This window comes from Lissotriton vulgaris, chromosome 3_1, assembly GCF_964263255.1.
Source record: "Lissotriton vulgaris chromosome 3_1, aLisVul1.2, whole genome shotgun sequence".
NCBI lineage: Eukaryota > Metazoa > Chordata > Amphibia > Caudata > Salamandridae > Lissotriton > Lissotriton vulgaris.
Genome location: NC_141689.1, coordinates 146,176,090 through 146,195,595, shown reverse-complemented (window position 1 = coordinate 146,195,595; position 19,506 = coordinate 146,176,090). Strand labels below are relative to the sequence as shown.

General features: G+C 48.3%; 1 protein-coding gene across 1 annotated transcript in view; it reads left to right on the top strand.

Moving 5' to 3' along the window:
* TESK1 (testis associated actin remodelling kinase 1) overlaps positions 1-19,506 on the top strand; it is a 467,562-nt gene that overhangs the window by 260,720 nt on the left and 187,336 nt on the right. Inside the window, exon 2 of the mRNA XM_086960220.1 lies at positions 10,257-10,378. Within this exon, the coding sequence (XP_086816346.1) occupies positions 10,257-10,378 (122 nt within the window). The remainder of the gene's footprint in view (positions 1-10,256; positions 10,379-19,506) is intronic.

The following is a 19,506-nucleotide window of genomic DNA, read 5'->3' as shown; positions in this document are numbered from 1 at the left end:
ATCCTGCAGTCTCCATCGCCAACCAGCTGGGGAGAGGATTGCGCGACTGTATGGTTTTGGCTTTACCAAGACTGTTGTCCCTTGACTCGATCAGCCTCACTATACTTTACAGACGTGAGACGCCCCACTACATGATACTCCATATTCATCAGAGGAGAGCAAGCACTTCAGAAAGGTATTAAAAAAAACTATTTTAGCACCTGAATGTTTGCTTTGAACTTTATTGAAATGTTTGCTTAGTTCAGGCAGAGTGGTTGGTCGATGGCCTTGTGCCTGAGCTTTGTTGAATTCTTATGTTTAGTTTGGATTTAGGATTCTTGCACTGGGGCACTGCCAGGTTTATTCTAAGCAAGGGATTTTGGGTTGTGTGATGATAGCTTCATAGTTGGCGCTGCGGTTAATGGTCTTCTCTGACTAAGGGAAGAGAGAAAGGCTGCCTCATGGAGCAGCGTGGAAGTGTTAGCAGTTGGCGATCGCTCTTTTTGGGTGGTCTTAAGAACGATGACATAACTAACCCTGGACCAGACCCTGGGTAGATGCTGGTGTGGCTCCCACTGATTAACCTATGTTGCTGCCACACGTCTGAGTACACAAGGCATCCTAAAAGTATAGTCTCAGGAGGTGGTTCTAACATCTCTTGGGGTTGGGTCTTCTGCAGGGCTGCCTGGCATTGGTCTTTTACAGAAGTGTGAATCTGAGGACCAGGGTGATTGATCTGTATGCGGCACCTAGCTTCTCTCCATCGGTCACTAAGATGGCGGAGCTCACAGACTAGCTGCGAAATGTGTGCGTTTCACGCTAGTTACTGAACTTTTCAATGCAAGGTCAAAACTTTGAAAATACTTACTGTTTGGGTGTTTGTAAAGGAATGAACCCGAACGGTCTATGGCAGGACATTTTTTTTCTCTAGCCAAAATTGAACTAGTGGCACCATTACCACAGACCTGTATCCTGTTAGTCTCTACATTACATTGCGTTTCATTCTGTGCAAAGCTATGAACCTGTCTTCCTAGGTCTCTGGAAGGACTAAACTGTGGCTAAGGAAAAGTAGCCCCTAGTTCAGGGGCCTCCAAGCTCTATTGCAATAAGAGCTGCTAATGGTCAATGAAAATCATCCAGAGCTACTAATATTATTTAGTATTTTAATAGTGACCTAGTCAGTTCAAAGTATTTGAATGACCGAGCATTGAGGGCAAAACTATTGTGGAACAAAAATACTGTTGCACAGATATTGTGGACCAACATATTGAGTAGTTAGGTAAGTAGAAATGTGCTATTCTTAAGAATGTGTGTATATGTGTGTCTGTCTGTCTCAGACCGGGATCTAGGAAGAAACGGTAACCATCTTAAGCAGGAAAGAGTGGTTCATTGTTCCAGCCTCAGAAACAGTGTTATCTGTGGCATTTAGGTGGTCCTCCTGTACCTTACTTCATTATTTATTTTTATTTTTATATTTGTACAGTGCATGTGTCAAGCGCCACATCAGTAAAGGCAGCTTGTAAATCCATTACATGTTTGAAATTACAAAATGCCATATGGGACAAAAGTGTTAAAGTTCTTCTCCATCGGCCTTTGCTTCGGTCTCCTGGTCAGTGTCTGCTGTCCCTACTGAAAATCGAGATTATCCCCGGGTCTGTCCGGCTCGGACTGCTGGACGGATTCTCTGATTGGAAACGGATGAAGACGCCTAAAGGGCTGGATATGGCTCTGCTAATTGGGAATCCCTTTATGGTCTTCCAGAGACGATCAGGGGAAACAGAGGACATTCGTGTTTACCGTGATATATTTAGTCCTGTTTGATAAGTGCTGTGTGCCTCGACCTAATGAGCTCAAACCCTGATGGATCGTGCTCCTTCGACATGGCAAGTTAACGCATACTAGCTGGGGTGCCTCTCTAGCCTACGGCTAGTGTGCTTGCATCGGTTTTAGGGCCTTGTTTATCCGAACTGCAAGCACAGCCTGGAAGCATGTAGGGCCAGAGGATCGTGCCTGCAGTGCCCGGACTCCCTCAGAGAGGCTGTTGCATGTGATACCAGGGCCCCTGGAAGCATGTAGCGCCAGGGGATAGTGCCTACAGTGCTCGGACTCCCTCAGAGAGGCTGTTGCATGTGATACCAGGGCCCCTGGAAGCATGTAGCGCCAGGGGATAGTGCCTACAGTGCTCTGACTCCCTCAGAGAGGCTGTTGCATGTGATACCAGGGCCCCTGGAAGCATGTAGCGCCAGGGGATAGTGCCTACAGTGCTCGGACTCCCTCAGAGAGGCTGTTGCAAGTGGTAGCAGGGCCCCTGGAAGCATGTAGGGCTGGAGGCTAGTGCGCCACATGCCTGGATCGCCTCATGAGAGACTATTACATGTGATACCAGGGCCACTGGAAGCATGTTGGGCAGGAGGCTAGTGCGCCACATGCCTGGATCGACTCTGAGAGACTATTACAGTTGATACCAGGGCCCCTGGAAGCATGTAGGGTTGGAGGCTAGTGCGCCACATGCCTGGATCGCCTCTGAGAGACTATTACAGTTGATACCAAGGCCCCTGGAAGCATGTAGGGCTGGGGATAGTGCCTTCTGTGCTCCGACTCCCTCTGAAAGGCTGTTACATGGGATGGATACCAGTGCCCCAGGCAGTATTTATGGCCGGAGGATAGTGCTGCCTATGCTCGGACTGCCTCTAAAAGGCTGTTGTGATGCCAGGGCCCCTGGAAGCATGTAGGGCTGGGGGATAGTCTGTCCTAAGTCTAGAGCTCCTTGGTAATGTCTGTAGGGCTGACAGAGACAGACTTTGTAAGTTTGGTAGTTTAGGGGAAGTGCTGGCTACATCCATGTGACTCCGAGTGGATGGTGGGGCTTTGCCATAGGCTGTCCCATTCCTGGCACTTTACATACGACTGACAATGTCTTACCAGTTGATATGCTGTTAGTGATTAATAGGTTTCTCTCATCAAAATACTCTTTATCAAAATTGCTAAATTATTAGTGTATTTCCTTCAAATAAATGTAACCGCTTTTTTAAAAAGTTGTTGATTGGTGAAACAAATGGACTAACAACTTTATTAGACTTTTGGGCCTTTGGGTGTAGTCGCTGTGTTTTTTGAACCCCTCCCTCCAGCGCTAGAGTGGGGGAGTCCTGTTTGTAAACCGTGTGGTGGTGTGATTGGGTTCCTGTGAGGACCAGCGTGCTTTAGTCCCAAGGCCTAAAAGGCCATGCAAAAGTTAAGGTGGTTTAATACCGACTCTAAACCTATCTGGGTAAAGATAAATGACCCCAAAAACAATACCCCTGAAAAACTAACGTCTGTGGCATTTATCGTCTTCTCGTGCGGCAGCCAGCCTTTCCAACCCCTGCCTTGAGAACACACAAACCTGCTGAGCACTCCTCTGCGCTCTTTACTGGAGTAAACGCGCAATAAGCCAAGCTGGCCAGTACCCCCACGCCTCGCCCCCTGCACTTACCCATCCACCTCGGTGCAAATCCCACAGTTGATCAGTAGTTTTTAAATGTAAACTATCCCGTGTTGTGTAAAAGGCGCTCAGATGCAGCAGCGCCGTTGAAAAACCGCCTAGTGATAAAATGTTGCCCACAGCTCTTGAAGGAGCAGAAGTGGCCCGAGCCGGAACTCGTTCTGACGTCATGCCAGTCAGCATGCCTCCAGCAACTATGTCCTCAGCAGACCCCTGGTAGAACATTCCCATTCCCAGCTCTGAAAGAACACCAGTGTGTGTAAAGAGGAGCATGTGATATCGCCCTTAGCAGCAGTCCGTGTCCAGTCCGGCACAGACTGTCTGTCCCACACTCCTCAGCTGCGAACACTACATGCTGTGGGTGTGCTGACATGAGCTGGGCACGCTGTGGTGCGCTGGGCGCGCGGGCTTTCCTCTCTAAGATGGCCACTGTTGATTGACTGCCAGGTCCACCTCCATCTTCCACCTCCTCCTGCTTCCGGTGTTATATTATGTTATGTATAAAAACTTATAAAGCGCACTTTCACCATGCGGTGTCTTGGCGCTGGTAAGCATCCAGAGAACAAAACGGTTTGAAAAACAAAAGGTGAAGACAGCCAAAAGGAAAGGCTAATCATGGGCCTTGCGAAACAAGAAGGTTTTCAAAGAAGATCTAAACTGAGTATAGGAAGATGTGAGCCCGAACTCGGGTGGAAGTGCATTCCAAAATGAAGATGCAAGGAAAGAAAATCGTAGCCCCCATGTTTCTTGCGTTTGAAGGAAGGGATAGTAAGCAGGGCCAAGCGGGAAGACCTGAGGTTGCGGGAGGGGACATAGCTGCACAAGAGAGAAGAAATAAAAGCAGAGCCGAGGCTAGCCAGCGCCTTGAAGACGATGCAGCCCAGTTTGAAATAACAGCGCTCGGCCACCGGAAGCCAGTGCAAGGATTTTAGCAAGGGATGGACGTGCTGATGTCTGGGCTGGTGAAAGATCAGTCAGGCCTCCTGGTTCTGGACCCTCTGGAGCCGGTTCAGTTGGTAGGCCGGGATCCCGACATATAGGGAGTTTGCGTAGTCGACTCTGGATATAACCAGGGCCAGGAGGGCCAGGGTAAGTGCCTCGGTCGTGAGAAAGCGGGCAATCTTCCGAATAGTTTGAAGATGGAAAAAACTGGAAGACACCACAAAATTAATCTGCGCCTTCATTGACAGGTCTTTAGAAATAATCACTCCGAGGCTTTTGGCAGAGTCGACAGGGCAAGGGGGACTGCCGAGGTCAGAGGGCCAGAAATTGGAATTCCATGGATTGGAGGCCCCCCGATAAGAACCAGCTCGGTCTTATCGGGGTTCAGTGTCAGGTGGTTTGCTCCCATCCAGTCGCTGATGTGGCGCAGAGTAGACTGAAAATTATCAACTGATTGGTCCGAAGGTGTCATCTGCATAATTGAAAGCAGTGACATGGCTTTCTCGCTGGGACCGAATCAGAGGAGTAAGGTAAAGGTTAAAGAGGAGGGGGGAGAGGGAAGAGCCCTGAGGGACGCCACATGATAGCCCAACCTGGTCCGCGGTGAATTGAGAGAGGTGGACGGCCTGGTGACGATTGCTCAAAAATGGGCGGACCCAGTTGAGGGCTGTCCCCTGGATACCGGCCTCCCCGACACGGCCAACCAAAATATCATGGTCAACCGTGTCAAAGGCCGCCGATAGATCCTGGAGCACCAGAGCCTGACTGATGTTAAAGTCCGCTCCTCTCCGCAGCTTCTCCATCACCGAGAGAATGACCGACTCGGTGGAATGGGCGGGTCTAAAATCGGCCTGTTGGGGGTCGAGGTACTGCGAGTGCTCGATGAAAGGGCTCAGGACAGAGGTGACGTGAGCCTCTAGGACCTTGCTCAGGTAGGGGAGTAAGGAGATAGGGCGGAAATTACTCATTAGCGAGGGATCAGCGTTAGGTTTTTTAAGGATGGGGACTACTTTGGCGCTTTTAAAGGAATTGGGGACCAGGCCTTCTCTGAGAGAGTTATTGAGAAGGGTCAGAGGGGAGGCAGGACAAGCAGAGAACACCTCTCGAAGGACGTGAGGAGGGCAGCAGTCAGTGGGGGAGCCAGAGGTGAACTTATTTAATAAGGCTAAGAACTCCACCTCAGAAATTGGGGTTATCTGAGTGATGCTTTGAGGATTAGCTTTAGCAGATGTGGTAATGGGGGTGGTGGGAACCGGGCAGGAGATACTATTTTTAATTTTTATTATTTTGTCAAAAAAAGAATTCAATGAATCAGATGAATTGGGTAGGGAGAGGCTTAATAGTGACCCTATCTGGGTTAGAAAGTTCAGTGACAATAGAAAAGATAACTTTAGCCTTGGAGGCAGAGTCTAAGATTTTTTTAGAAAAGTAAAGTGTTTTGGCTTGCAGGATGGCTGATTTGTAGTCCTTGAGCAGGGAGGTGAATGTCAGCTTTTTGTCGGCGGCGTAATCGCGCCGCCAACACCGCTCTGCCTGTCTAAGTTTGAGCTTCCAATCTTTTAGCTCCCCCGAAAACCACCTCTGCGCGTCGTGGAGGCGTTTAAGCCTAACTAGCTTAAGAGGAACCATGATGTCACTGGCGGATTCGAGCCAACACCGCAGGTTGGATGCCTGAGTGTCCAGGGAATAAAACCCTATAAGTGGGGGAGAGGCTTTGAGAAGGGAGACAAGTTCTCCAAGGTCGGCCCTATTCCAATTTCTGGCAGGAAGGTCGCCCTCTAAAGTGCGATAAGCATGGGAAGGAATAGAGAAGGAGAAGGAAATAATAAAGTGGTTTGACCAAGTGCACGGAACAATGCAAGGTGTGGTGATGTCCAGGTTGGACGTCCAGACCTGGTCAAGAGTGTGGCCCTTAATGTGCGTGGCTGAGTTGGTATGTTGGGCACAGTTCATGCCACTCAGAAGATCAGAGAAGGTGGAAGAGCAAACCGTTTCTCTGTCATCAGACGGCCAGTAGTTGAAATCTCCAAGGATCAAAATTTTGGAGTTGTTGATGACCAGTTGAGATAGTAGGACACCAAACAAAGAAGGGAAATTGGGCATGGTCTGAGGGGGCCTGTAAACCAAGACGCACAGAAGGGGGGCCACAGGGGAATCCAACCTAATTATAAGAGAATCAACTAAGGGAATACAAGTCCCTTCTAGGGCAGAGAATCTAAGGGGATGTTTAATGAAGGCTGCGACCCCCCCGCCTGGCTTACCAGATGCTCTGTTTGTTTGCAAGACATAGTAGCCGGGCGGAACCGCAGCTAGTATGTCTGGAGAGGACTCTTCATTAAGCCAGGTTTCACTGATAAAAAGAATATCAGGGTGTTCTGCGTCAAGCAACTGAAAGATCTCTAGCTGGTGCTTGACCAGCGACCGTGTGTTGAGGTAGCTCACTAGGAGTTTGGGGCTAGTAGGTCTAATGTTAGGTGCCAGGGGAGCAGCTACCAAAGGCCGGGCAGCCGGGGTATAAGGGGGCGCTGGCAAGGATTCGAACTCAGGAAAAGAGTCACGAGGGCAATAAAGTCCAAGCGAGCCTAATCTAGGGGCGATCATCGTGGGGAGGGGCCACCGGGCATGCATGCTAAGTAGCTCAGATGCGGCAAAGGTGGTAGAATGAGCAGCATGGCCGGCCCCTAGTTCCGACCGGTCGCGGGCGGGCGCAGATGGGCTGACCTTAGGCGTACCTTCGGCGCGCCTCAGTCGCGCCCGCTGCGCTCGTCCGCTGCGCTTCCGGCCGGTCATTGAATTTATGGATGAGCCCCACCCCCAGCTAGACCGCAGGCAGGCAAGCGGCACCGCCAAGATCCAGGCACTCACTCAAGATGGCGCCTACCCTCCGCAACAAGCGGCACGTCAGCCGTGATGGACCGGGGCAGAGGAGGGGGCGGGTATTAGATCACCCGCGCTGCACCCGGAGTAGTCAGGCCAGAGATGAGGTAGGTGCAATGAGTTTTAAAAAGATGTGCAAAGTGCGACAAAATTGATCGGAATTATTTAAAATCACAAAGATAAAAAAAGGCAGAGGAGGAGCTGTGCGTTGCTTCCCAATCGCAGTCTGACTCGTGAGTGCTCAAGCGGGTCTTCAGGAGTGCTGCCACCACCCTCTCCAATACCTCCTTGCAAGAGCTGGGCATGCTTTGGTGAGCTAGACACGATCTTTCCTCTCTAAGATGGCCACTGCCTTGAGTGACTGCCAGGCCCACCTCCATCTTCCACCTCCATCTTCCACTTCCTCCTGCTTCCGGTGTGCTGGCATGAGCTGGGCACGCTGTGGTGCGCTGTGCGCGGGCTTTCCTCTCTAAGATGGCCACTGCCTTGATTGACTGCCAGGTCCACCTCCATCTTCCACCTCCTCCTGCTTCCGGTGTGCTTGCAAGAGCTGGGCATGCTTTGGTGAGCTAGACACAGGCTTTCCTCTCTAAGATGGCCACTGCCTTGATTGACTGCCAGGTCCACCTCCATCTTCCACCTCCTCCTGCTTCCGGTGTGCTTGCAAGAGCTGGGCATGCTTTGGTGAGCTAGACACAGGCTTTCCTCTCTAAGATGGCCACTGCCTTGATTGACTGCCAGGTCCACCTCCATCTTCCACCTCCTCCTGCTTCCGGTGTGCTTGCAAGAGCTGGGCATGCTGTGGTGAGCTAGACACGGGCTTTCCTCTCTAAGATGGCCACTGCCTTGAGTGACTGCCAGGTCCACCTCTATCTTCCACCTCCTCCTGCTTCTGGTGTGCTTGCATGAGCTGGGTACGCTGCAGAGAGCTGGGCGTGGGCTTTCCTCTCTAAGATGGCCACTACCTTGAGTGACTGCCAGGTCCATCTCCATCTTCCAGCTCCTCCTGCTTCCACTCCATGGTGGAGAAGTGTGGCTCAATGATTAGAGCGGCAGGGTTCAATTCCCCGCCTTGGCGGGTCTTGGGCTCAAAAAATTCCACGGACCTGATAATTCTCACCTCTGTGCCTATTCCAATCATGGAGTCCCACTCTGCAACTCTGGGCAATAGCTTGCTTAAACGGCCCCCACAACGCTAAAGATGCATGGCCTCCACCTTGGGGGTGCCCAGGAGTGGACGCCTCACAGGGAAAGCCAGGATGGGTTCCATAGCGGTATTCGTACAAGCGCCTTGAGACCCTTGCGGGTGAGTAGTGCCCTATAAAAGTATCAATTTACATTTACATTTACATATGGTCTCCACAAACCCTTCTAATGGTCAGACACTCACTTCACTCACAGGGTCGATACAGATGTGGCAGCCAGGGTACTTTTCTTCTCTCCTCATTGCTGCTAGAACTATTTTCAAATAAAGGTCTGTGCTAGGGCAGCTGTTTAGTCCACCAACAATAGGAGCGGTAGATTAATGTATCAAATGTGTCTTCTTTACACCGGTAGGGCCGGTACATCACCTGTTCTTTAGGTATATAAAAATTCTAGTACCGGCCCTGCTTAAAAGTTAAAACACCATAGACATTGTGGGTTGGAAGTGTCTGGAGCTGAAACATTATTTCTCGTGAGCTGGAAGTATTCTGTTTTTCTGTTGACTCTCTCCATCCTGTATGCCTATTTCTGCAGGGCCAATCTTTCTCTCAACCAAACTCTCACAGCTCCTTCATTTCCACCACCTTTCTTGCTCTGGTTTTGCAACTCTCCCTGTTGCTCCTGTGCGGTTACTTGCATCCAGGATTGTGTCCTGTATCTGAAACTCTGTGTGTCTACCTTTCATTCTCCCTCTTCTATGCTGCCTCTTAATTAGCAAGTGTATTTCAGGCATCTCTTCATTTTCTTTCTCTGGAGCATGGACTAAGCACAGATTAATTCAAGTTAATTAGTGTCCGACCAGTGATTGCGCTCAAATTCAGTTACTATGTCTTTCACTGCCGTATTCTAGTTTCAGCTCCTTTATCCCCAACGTGTACGACATATGTTGCTCCCTCGTCCACTAGACCCTCCCGGTCTAAAACACATTTGTCACAGTTCTCACAGAAGCGTGTACACACTAACAACTCTTGCATCGTATCAAAGGCATCAGATGTTTACATAGATAGCAGGTCGAGATAATTACTAGATAAATAGTTACCTATTTTATGCACTCCACACAATGCAACGCCACGCCACACAGTGCCACTCCACGCTACACAATGCAACACCATGCTACACAACACTGCACATTGCCACTTGACTGCCACTTTGCCACTTCACTCTCACTTGTGCCACTCCACTCTCTACTCCACTCCATTCTACTCTACGCCATTTCACTCTTCTCTATGCCACTCTACTCTACTCCATTACACTCTACTCTAACCTACATCCCTCTCTTCTCCACCACTCTGCGCCACTAACTTTTAGCCACGCTGAGCTGAGTACAACACGGCTGAGTGGAAGTCGGCCGCAAAGCCAATACATCTCTTAGGCAAGACCTATTGGCAAAGCCAATGTTTGTTATTCTAGTCAATTTAGACACTATCATCACTTCATTAGGCTACACTAGCACACCATTGCAATATTATAATGGATTCTCTTCCTGCTTTAATGCCTCATATTGTTGGTCCATGGACAGACCGTTCTTGCTGCCATTGTTTATTATGAGTAGATACAGCTCAGAACAGTTTTTAGTTCCAGGTAGTAAGTAGTGGCCGCCTGTATACTTGACACCACAAGTACAGTGTAGCTCTTCTGGGCTTTGCAGGACAGTATTAGATGTTTAGATTGGTGCTGAGCTCAGAACTAGAAGCATTTTCTCTTACAAAGACAGTTGTACAGGTCAATGCCCTCTCACTTAGCTAACCTTGGTATCTCTGTTTGTCCCCCTCAGGTGCGGCATCGACAATCTGGGCAGATCATGGTGTTGAAGATGAATAAGCTGATGAGTAACAGAGCGAACATGCTAAGGGAGGTGCAACTCATGAACCGCCTCTCGCATCCCAACATTCTCAGGTACGCAGCTCCCTCTCTTCTTCTCTCCTTTGTGTCTCATGCCCAAGCACACTGATGGAGGCTCATGAACCGCCTCTCGCACCCCAACATCCTCAGGTTTGCAGCTCCCTCTCTTCTTCTCTCCAACATCCTCAGGTTTGCAACTCCATCTCTTCTTCTCTCCAACATCCTTAGGTTTGCAGCTCCCTCTCTTCTTCTCCCCAACATCCTCAGGTTTGCAGCTCCCCCTGTTCTTCTCTCCGACAACCTCAAGTTTGCAGTTCCCCCTGTTCTTCTCTCCAACAACCTCAGGTTTTCAGCTCCCCCTGCTCTTTCCAACAACCTAAGGTTTGCAGCTCCCCCTGTTCTTCTCTCCAACAACCTCAGGTTTGCAGCTCCCCCTGTTCTCTCCAACAACCTCTGGTCTGCAGCCCCCCTGTTCTCTCCAACAACCTCAGGTTTGCAGCTCCCCCTGTTCTCGCCAACAACCTCAGGTTTGCAGCTCCCCCTGTTCTTCTCTCCAACAACCTCAGGTTTGCAGCTCCCCCTGATCTTCTCTCCAACAGCCTCAGGTGTGCAGCTCCCTCTCTTACTACTTTCCATTCTCGCACCTGAGCACGGGGGTGCCTTTCTGAAATCCTCAGCTGACTATCTTGCGCTCAAAAATACTGAGGGAGGTTCATCTCATGATGGCCTCTCATGTCCCAGCATCCTCATGTTTAAAGCTCGCGCATTACGTTTTTTCCTTGCTTTTGAACATCTTGTGAGAGCAGCGGCTCGCGAACCCTCGGTCACATCTCAGCATCCCCCGATGTGCACCAGTCTCTTGCTTCCTTCAGTTCTTTGTATCACAGAATATTTTGGAGGAGGTGTGCAGCTTCCAAAATGGATTCCACCCAGTCTAACAGGAAGCCCTTGCCCACAGTGCGGGTCGAAGTGTGCACGGACGTCATTTATCATGACGCTACTAAAGTAAAGTTAACTTTCCAACCAGTTAGTTTGGTCAGTTTTCTCCCTGTAGCCTAGTCTCTGCTCCCAGGTAGTGTAGAGAGCAGTGTGACGGTGCAGACCCTGGACCTGGTGCAGTAGTGTAAACGTCCTTCCAGACTCTTTTCTGCGCGTACAAGACTATGGCAACACTAGTTCTTTGGACTTTGGATGAATTGAGGAAGAAGGTGAATGATGGCGATAAGTGTCTTGATCCTTTTGAAACTTTTGTGGGTGTTCGAGAAGTTCTACTAGAGCTGACAGCTTCCAGAAGGCCACTAAAGTCACGCAGCAGTTCTAAGACAGAAATTATTTTGCTCTGGGATCACTAACTCTGGCCACAGTTGATGGGAGTCTGATGGTGATTGATCCGAAATTGACTCCCAAGTGTTCAGATCAGTGCTGTCTCATGCAACTGTTTCTGCTGAATAAAGCTTCTGGCCCTCAATTTACCATTCTTAACCTGCACAGCCTCAAACACAGTAAGTTCTCTACAGGATTTCTGGTGTTCCTCCTGGGGTTCTAGCTCGGAGATCTATCTGCATCAATTATGTGACCTTGAAGTAATGCACATGCTTCCTAAGTTTTTAGGTCGAGCGTAGAGTTGCGCATGCGTAGCATGCGCTGTCTAGCTCAGGACCTATTGTTTTTAATTTCGTGGGAATCTGAGACAGCATTAGGCCACGAGCCTCTGCTGTCTCAGATTTGTCCGGGTGAGCGCGCTTCGCGCTTTTGTATCTGGCTGCCCGTCCCTTGGCTCCGAATCCCCGCAAGCACGCAGGCACGCCCACAGACACACACACGCAGGCAGGCACGCGCACACCCTCTCTCACACACACACACACACACACACACACAGGCAGGCAGGCATACACACACACACACACACGCACGCACCCCCCTCCCCCACCACCACCACCACCACCACCACCACCACCACCACCACCACCACCACCACCACCACTCACGGGCTCACGCTCACACACACGCGCACACACAGACACACATATCCCCCCCTCCACTCACCGTGCTAGTTTGTGGCGTCGCCTCGCTGCGCTCCTTTTCTCCGGCGCATCTCCACACGCGGGGCACTTCTCTGTACTGTATTTTCACGCTACCGCAGGGCTCTCCCTCCATGATGGGAGCCCCGCATCAACGAGCAACACCGGCCTCTTCCGGCCGAGTCACAGGCCCCGCCCATGTCACGGGCAAGGATGCCTGACCTACTGGTTTCGCCCCCGCCGGCGACACTGCTTCTTCAGCTTGTTAATGATACCCATCTGTGTGGCCTCACCTCGGTCTTTTTAAAATTGTCTTCTGATTCTGTGAGATTTGCAATGTTACAAAGTAGAATATCTCCCGACCCGGACATTTTTTTTTGCTATGGTGAGTGGTTTCAGTGTGTTGAAGCATTCACTTTTATGCTGTCTGGATTTTGGCGTACATGTGTAACAGTTGTTCCCGTATGGATGTTTTTCCAGTGGAAAAAAACATACATAATGCCTATCATGTTCTAGAGGCCGAATGTGTACAGCCATTCTATCCAGCCTCCTCAACATATTTCGTATGGTGGGGCCCAGGTTTAATTTGACGACTTGTGTGTCATGCAACATATCAGAGAAGTGCAACATCCGAAATATTCTAAGTTCCAAGTTGGCAGCAAAGTCAATAAAGGCACAGACAGCATCCCTAGGAGAATTGAAAAGTCTTCTGGTTGAACCCCAAAATCAGATATTTTCCCCCCACTATTCTTGCCGATTAAATCACCAAAACTGTAGAATCACTGTGGTATGATATAAAGTGTTACATTTTCTGAAAATTAGAACAGAGCTTTATTAAACGTCATATTACCTTAGCACCTTACCCCTATCCTAGAACATGAATATTTATTCTACCCATTATATGATAATGTCATCTGTAGATGTTAGAACAAATAAGAAAACAGCAAACTATTATGAACGAATATGGCACAGAGGCGTAATAAAAGGACCTTCACACGGGAAAATACACTTCTGCATTAGTTTACAATATCAGAGTGTACACAAATAATCATGAGTATAACTTCATTCTGCACGTTGTTAATGATGCACAAAAATGCCCAGCATGTCTTCTGTGCTGTTCTCCTGATTCTTGAATGTCATAATTACTAACTCATTAAAGGGAACTCTATGTAACAAAGTTCTAACGGTGTCACTAGCGGAATCTAATTTCTTGTGCTGCGTTCTAAAGCCAGGACCCTTTACCAGTTGCTTCCAGCATCAGTAATCCTGCAAGTGAGCCATCAGTCTAGCTGTATCACCTGTGTCCTCATTTGTTCCTCAAGTTATTTGTTTAGTTCTTTGTGTTTCATTTCCTTTTTATTTGTCAATTGTATAATCAAGTAATAGACTTCCTCCCTCCACCCATCATCTTGATTATTTGTCATCTTGTCTGGTTGAAACCTATAAGAGAAATTGTTATGGGTGGCTAGTTATTGGCACCAGTCACTTCGAACTTAGTGTCCTTTCCCAAAATAAGGCAACTCTGGACTCACCGATTGCAAATCTTTACATATCTCACATGCTACAATAAGAAGCATTTGCAATGCAATAGGTATCGCATTACTGAGAGTTTGAGCTATTGGCGTTGCATTATTATTTGCAACGTCAATAGCTCAAACTTTCAGTGCTGCGAGACCTGTTGCATTGCAAATGCTTTTTTTGTTTGCTTTGCACCTCCTTAGTAAGCCTCGTACGCTGCTATTGTAGGTCTGTGTTGGACACAAACATTGTACAGTTCATGTGCACATGCAATGTGTGATAATTTAGCTCTGCTGAAATGTGTGGTTTATTTAATACATGTGTGAAAGAAATGTTGCATTATCTGTGTGCAGAAAATGTGTGATATTTGCGTGAGACCAGCCCTCCATTGACTATATTTCACACACTTATACTACCGTAACAAGGCTATTTTGACACCTCTCTTACCAGCCTGCGGCATCTCTTTTATTCCCAGTCATCTTCTCCTAGGCATCACAGCATCACTCAGCACCACCACACCATCACTCAGCACCACCACACCATCACTCAGCGCTACCCCAGCTTCACTCAATACCAACACAGCATCACTCAGCATCACCACATCACTCAGCGCTACCCCAGCATCACTCAGCGCTACCCCAGCATCACTCAGCACCACCACATTATCACTCAGCGCCACCACAGCATCACTCAACGCCACCCTAGCATCACTCAACGCCACCCTAGCATCACTCAGCACCACCCTAGCATCACTCAGCACCACCACATTATCACTCAGCACCACCACATTATCACTCAGTACCACCACAGCATCACTCAGCACCACCACAGCATCACTCAGCACCACTCCGCACCACTCAGCACCACCACATTATCACTCAGCACCACCACATTATCACTCAGCACTACCACAGCATCACTCAGCACCACCACAGCACCACTCAGCACCACAACAGCATCACTCAGCACCACCATAGCACCACCACAGCATCACTCAGCGCTACCACAGCATCACTCAGCACCACCACAGCATCACTCAGCACCACCACAGCATCACTCAGCACCACCACAGCATCACTCAGCACCACCACAGCATCACTCAGTACCACCACAGCACCACTCAGTACCACCACAGCATCACACCACAGCACCACTCAGCATCCCCACAGCATCACCACAGCATCACTCAGCGCCATCCAGCATCAATCTGTGCAACCATTCAACTGGTTCAAATATGTTCTCTCAATGTTTCAAGCTTTATTACAAATGTCACAAAAAGATGTTAATATTTCACTTCTGTTCTTGGATTTTCGTCACAATAAAATACACTGAACATAATTTTCACAAACGTTATTTACAAAAGTTTAAGCTATTGCCATTATAAATTATAATCACTTTTATTTAAGTATTAATTATTTAAGAAAATTAAAAGCCATTGTTTTTTGTACTATCAATACATCTAAGTCACGTAAATACAAAGCATGTTGCATTACAGATGCTATAGGTGTCACATTTGCGAAAGTTATAACTATTGGCATTTTAAATGACAAAGCTATTAATTTAGCTATTTTCAAAACCAACACATAAATAAAAAAATTGTCATTTACAAGACCAATAGCTCAAACTTTCCTAATGCGAGACCTATTGCATTGCAAATGCTTGTTAAAGTAAGATCAGGCTTCTTTTGCACGCGAGCCACTGCACTGGTGAGTGTTTCTGGCATTGGAGATCACAAATAAGAAGAGCTTCCTTTTCCTTGCAAATGTATCTGATTAGCTTCCAGAGTACTCAAGAGCCCGGCTTTGATCATCTAGTGAAGAAGCACCGTTTAGACACCAAGGGGGAAATAGAAACAAGATCAGTGTAAAGACGTATATGGCCCGTTCACCCTGTAAAAACCTCTAGAACTTGTTAAGTGTACGGAGGACCTCTAGCAATACTGTGAACCTACATCACCAAATGAGCGCATTTCTGTGAAGGTGTCGGACTAGGTCTGTGTCCGTAGAATGTAGCTCATGGTCCTTTTATCAAGGAGGCACAACACTAAGGTCATTACATTGATGAAGCACTAAACTGATGACCACTGCCCTGATGAAGGTAGGTAACAGGGTTTCATGAAGGTTAAGGGTCAATATAAAATAATACATTCATTGACTGAAGGGTGACTTACTGAGTGGATTTATTTGTAAGAACAAGGCATCCCTCAGATTAAATAATTTTCAAATGTTATTTTAAATTGAAAAAAGCATTAGTTAAAATTAACAAGTACATTAAAAGGTTCAAAACACATACAGCTTAATTAAATAAGTGTGTTCTTCCATATCTCCGGAGATCATATTTATATATTTTATTTGGAGTAGAATTTAAATTAATTTCAGTTGGATACAGGTGTAAATGTTTGACCCTATACAGGGGGGCACAGGACAAGCGGGGGCTAGTAGACTTTAACCATGTGGATATACACACATTTGCAACTCAATGCATTTTAATTTATTGCAGCAGTGTTGCCAATTTAGATAGTTGCCCTTTATTTAATAGTTAATGTATATGCCAACAGTGTTTAAGATTAACAGGATCTGTACATGTTTTGCTTCTTTGTATATGAAATCTATTCATTTAAATTATAAAAGGTAATCTGAAGGTCGAATACATTTTCACCTGGGTTACCCATCAGGTTTGGTTATGGTGAGTTAACATGTATGTTTATATTTTATTCTTAAGAATGCAACATTTCTACATAAATCCATTATTATAGGGAAACAAAAACCTTATTTGACTCAATAAAACGTTTAAGGGTAAAAAAATGTAAAGGCAGATGTAAATTCTATTAAAAAACCTACCTTGATGATATGTTGTCTTCAATGCAGTCTTTGATGTAGAAGTAGATGCAGTTACTACAGCTAGCTGTTGGACAACGAGCCTCCTCATTGGATCTTCACCAGTAAGTGTAGGTGTTCCAACTCGTATTGGATGTTTAGAAAAATCTCTTGGCAGTCTATTGTTATTCCGATCTGATAGAGACTTCTAGCTGCAGATTCATTACCCTAAAAATTTCCTCTGCATCAGACTGGATCCAGAACTTTGTTGTGAGCAGTAACCCTGCGTGACGGTAGGTTACATTGTTCGGCTCTGCGTGGCGTTGTTCGCGCCAAAAGTGATGTCCCCGGTGCCCACATAGGCGCCACCCATGCGCGCTGGCGTCAGTTCTTTTTCTTTTCGCACCAGCCAGTGCAGATCTAAGAAGAGCCACTCCTTAGCCTCGTTTTGACTAAGCTTTGGTCAACATTTTGTCAGTCTATTTTTAGCTTATACCTCCTAGTGTGGCAGGGATGTCCTCCAAGAAGGCTGGCTTAAAGCCCTACGGCACCTGTCACCGCTAGATGTTGGTGGCCGACATGAATATTATTTGCTTGTGGTACCTCAAATGGGACCAGGACCTAAAGCGCTGCCCCAACTGCTGCGCTATGTATTTGAAGGCCTTGAGGGAGCGATCCCTCAGGTTCCTAGCGGCTCGACTGTCCCGGTTGAGAGAAAGGTCCCGGGAGTGGTCGCTGAGTTCGAGGTCATCCTCCCACTCCAAGTCGTTCGGGTAAGTCTCTGTCCTCGAGGCCTGGTCCATGGTTGAGCCAGCGACTGGGCTGACTCTGCACCTTCTCACATTTCTGGAAGCCGGAGCGAACGCCCTCAAATACAGGAGTTTTATGAGACCATGCGCCTCCTATTTGAGCAGCCTGTAACCTCTGGTTCTCCTTCAGGCCTGCGGGTTTCAGAAGGTGCCCCTACTGAATCCATGTCAGCGGCTCTGGTGCCAGTCGAGCCCCAAGGATCCACAGATGGGTCTGGATTGGCACTGGTCGTGCCATGTCCGCCTTCCCCCAGTGCCGGTCCTGAGGCATTTCTGGTTGAAGACTACCTGCATTTCTGGAGATGTCCAGACATCACTCACAGCACACCCTTTGATGGCTCCCGTCTCTTTGGAGACTAGGCCGATTCGGTACTTGAGCACTTTAAGGACAGCAGGGCTAAGGCCAGATCCATGGCTCCTTGTCCACCCTCAATCGGCTGCTAGCTCCTTTCATAACCACAGAAGGGGCATACAGCTGTGTCCTTAACCGCCTAGCCACCACATTGCGCAAGCTTTCCAGCTTGGCCGTGGATGCTGTGTCCCAACTTATCAGCTGCAGCCTCCAAACCCCCCCTAGACTGCCTGTTTACCATCATAGGACCCTGTGGGCAGTAGGATTTACCATCACCTTCCACGTTATTAGTCCATAACATCGGCTAGGTGGGTTTTTCAGATTGTCGGAAGAGGCTACTCCTTGCCCTTCCAGACCACCCCTCCTTCCTTGCCATCTACTTACGAGAGGCCGACGGAGGACCACCTTTCTCTTTTCCAACAGGAAGTGACTACTATTTTGGCCAAAGGAGCCATAGAGAGAGTGGCAACGCCAGAAAGCGGCCTCTACTTTCTGGCGCTCAAGAAGGACAGAGCCCTTCGTCCTATCTTCAACTTGCACTCTCTCAATTTCTTCCTCAAGAAGTAGAAATAAAAGATGCTCACTCTTGCTCAGGCCCTGTCTGCCCTGGTTCTGGGAGAGTGGATGGTAGCGTAGGACTTTCAGGAACTGCGATTCACAGTGGGCCATGAGCACTTTTGGCCTCACCAGCTCCCTTTGGGTATTCACCAAGGTGATGGCGGTGATTGCAGCTCATCTGCAGAGATCTGGGGTGCCAGTCTTCCCCTATCTGGATGACTGGCTGTTGAAGGCGGGCTCGCCCCAGGGTGTCGTCTCCCATCTCCAGCCTGCGGCGGACCGCCTGCATTCACTGAAGTTCTCTATCAATGTGATGAAGTCACGCCTGACTCCCTCTCAGATGCTCCCTTTCATTGGGGCTGTTCTGGACACTGAGCAGGTTTGGCAATTCCCCTTGAACGACGAGTGCGGGATATTCGGGCTATGATACCGAGGTTTCAGCTCTATCCTGGATTTCTGTGAAACTGACTCTAGGGCTGCTGGGCGCATGACATTCTGCTGGTGAGATATGCCCAGTGGCATAGGTAAGCTCTGCAAAGGGACCTGAAGTTCCAGTGGGCACAGCATCAGGGGAATGTCTGTAACATGGTCCAGCTCTTTGTGGGAACTGCGAAAGATCTGCAGTGGTGGTAATGAACCACCATTTGGGTCAGCTGCAGACCCCTCTTTTTTCCCCAACCAGATCTCACAGAAGCGACAGATGCGTCACTCCTGTGATAAGACGGCCATCTGGAAGAGTTGGAGATCAGAAGACTGGTCTCTAGTGGAATTCAGAATCCACATCCACCTGTTGGAGCAACAAGTGGTCTTATTGGCATTGAAAGCTTTTTACCCTCCATCCAGGAAAGCCTAGGGCAGGTGTTCCCAAGCAACACCTCCGCCATGTGGTACTACAACAAACTGGGCACCCTTTGTCAAGATGCCCTGCGTCTCTGGATATGGCTGGAACAGCAGGGGATATCCCTGGTGGTTCAGCACCTGATGGGTTTTGCCTTTCAGATCACTAATGGTGTCCCCATCCAGAGGTAGTGCAATTTCTTTTAGCAGTGGGGAAAGCTTTGGTGTTATCTATTTGCCACTGACGAGAACACGCAATATCAGCAGTTCT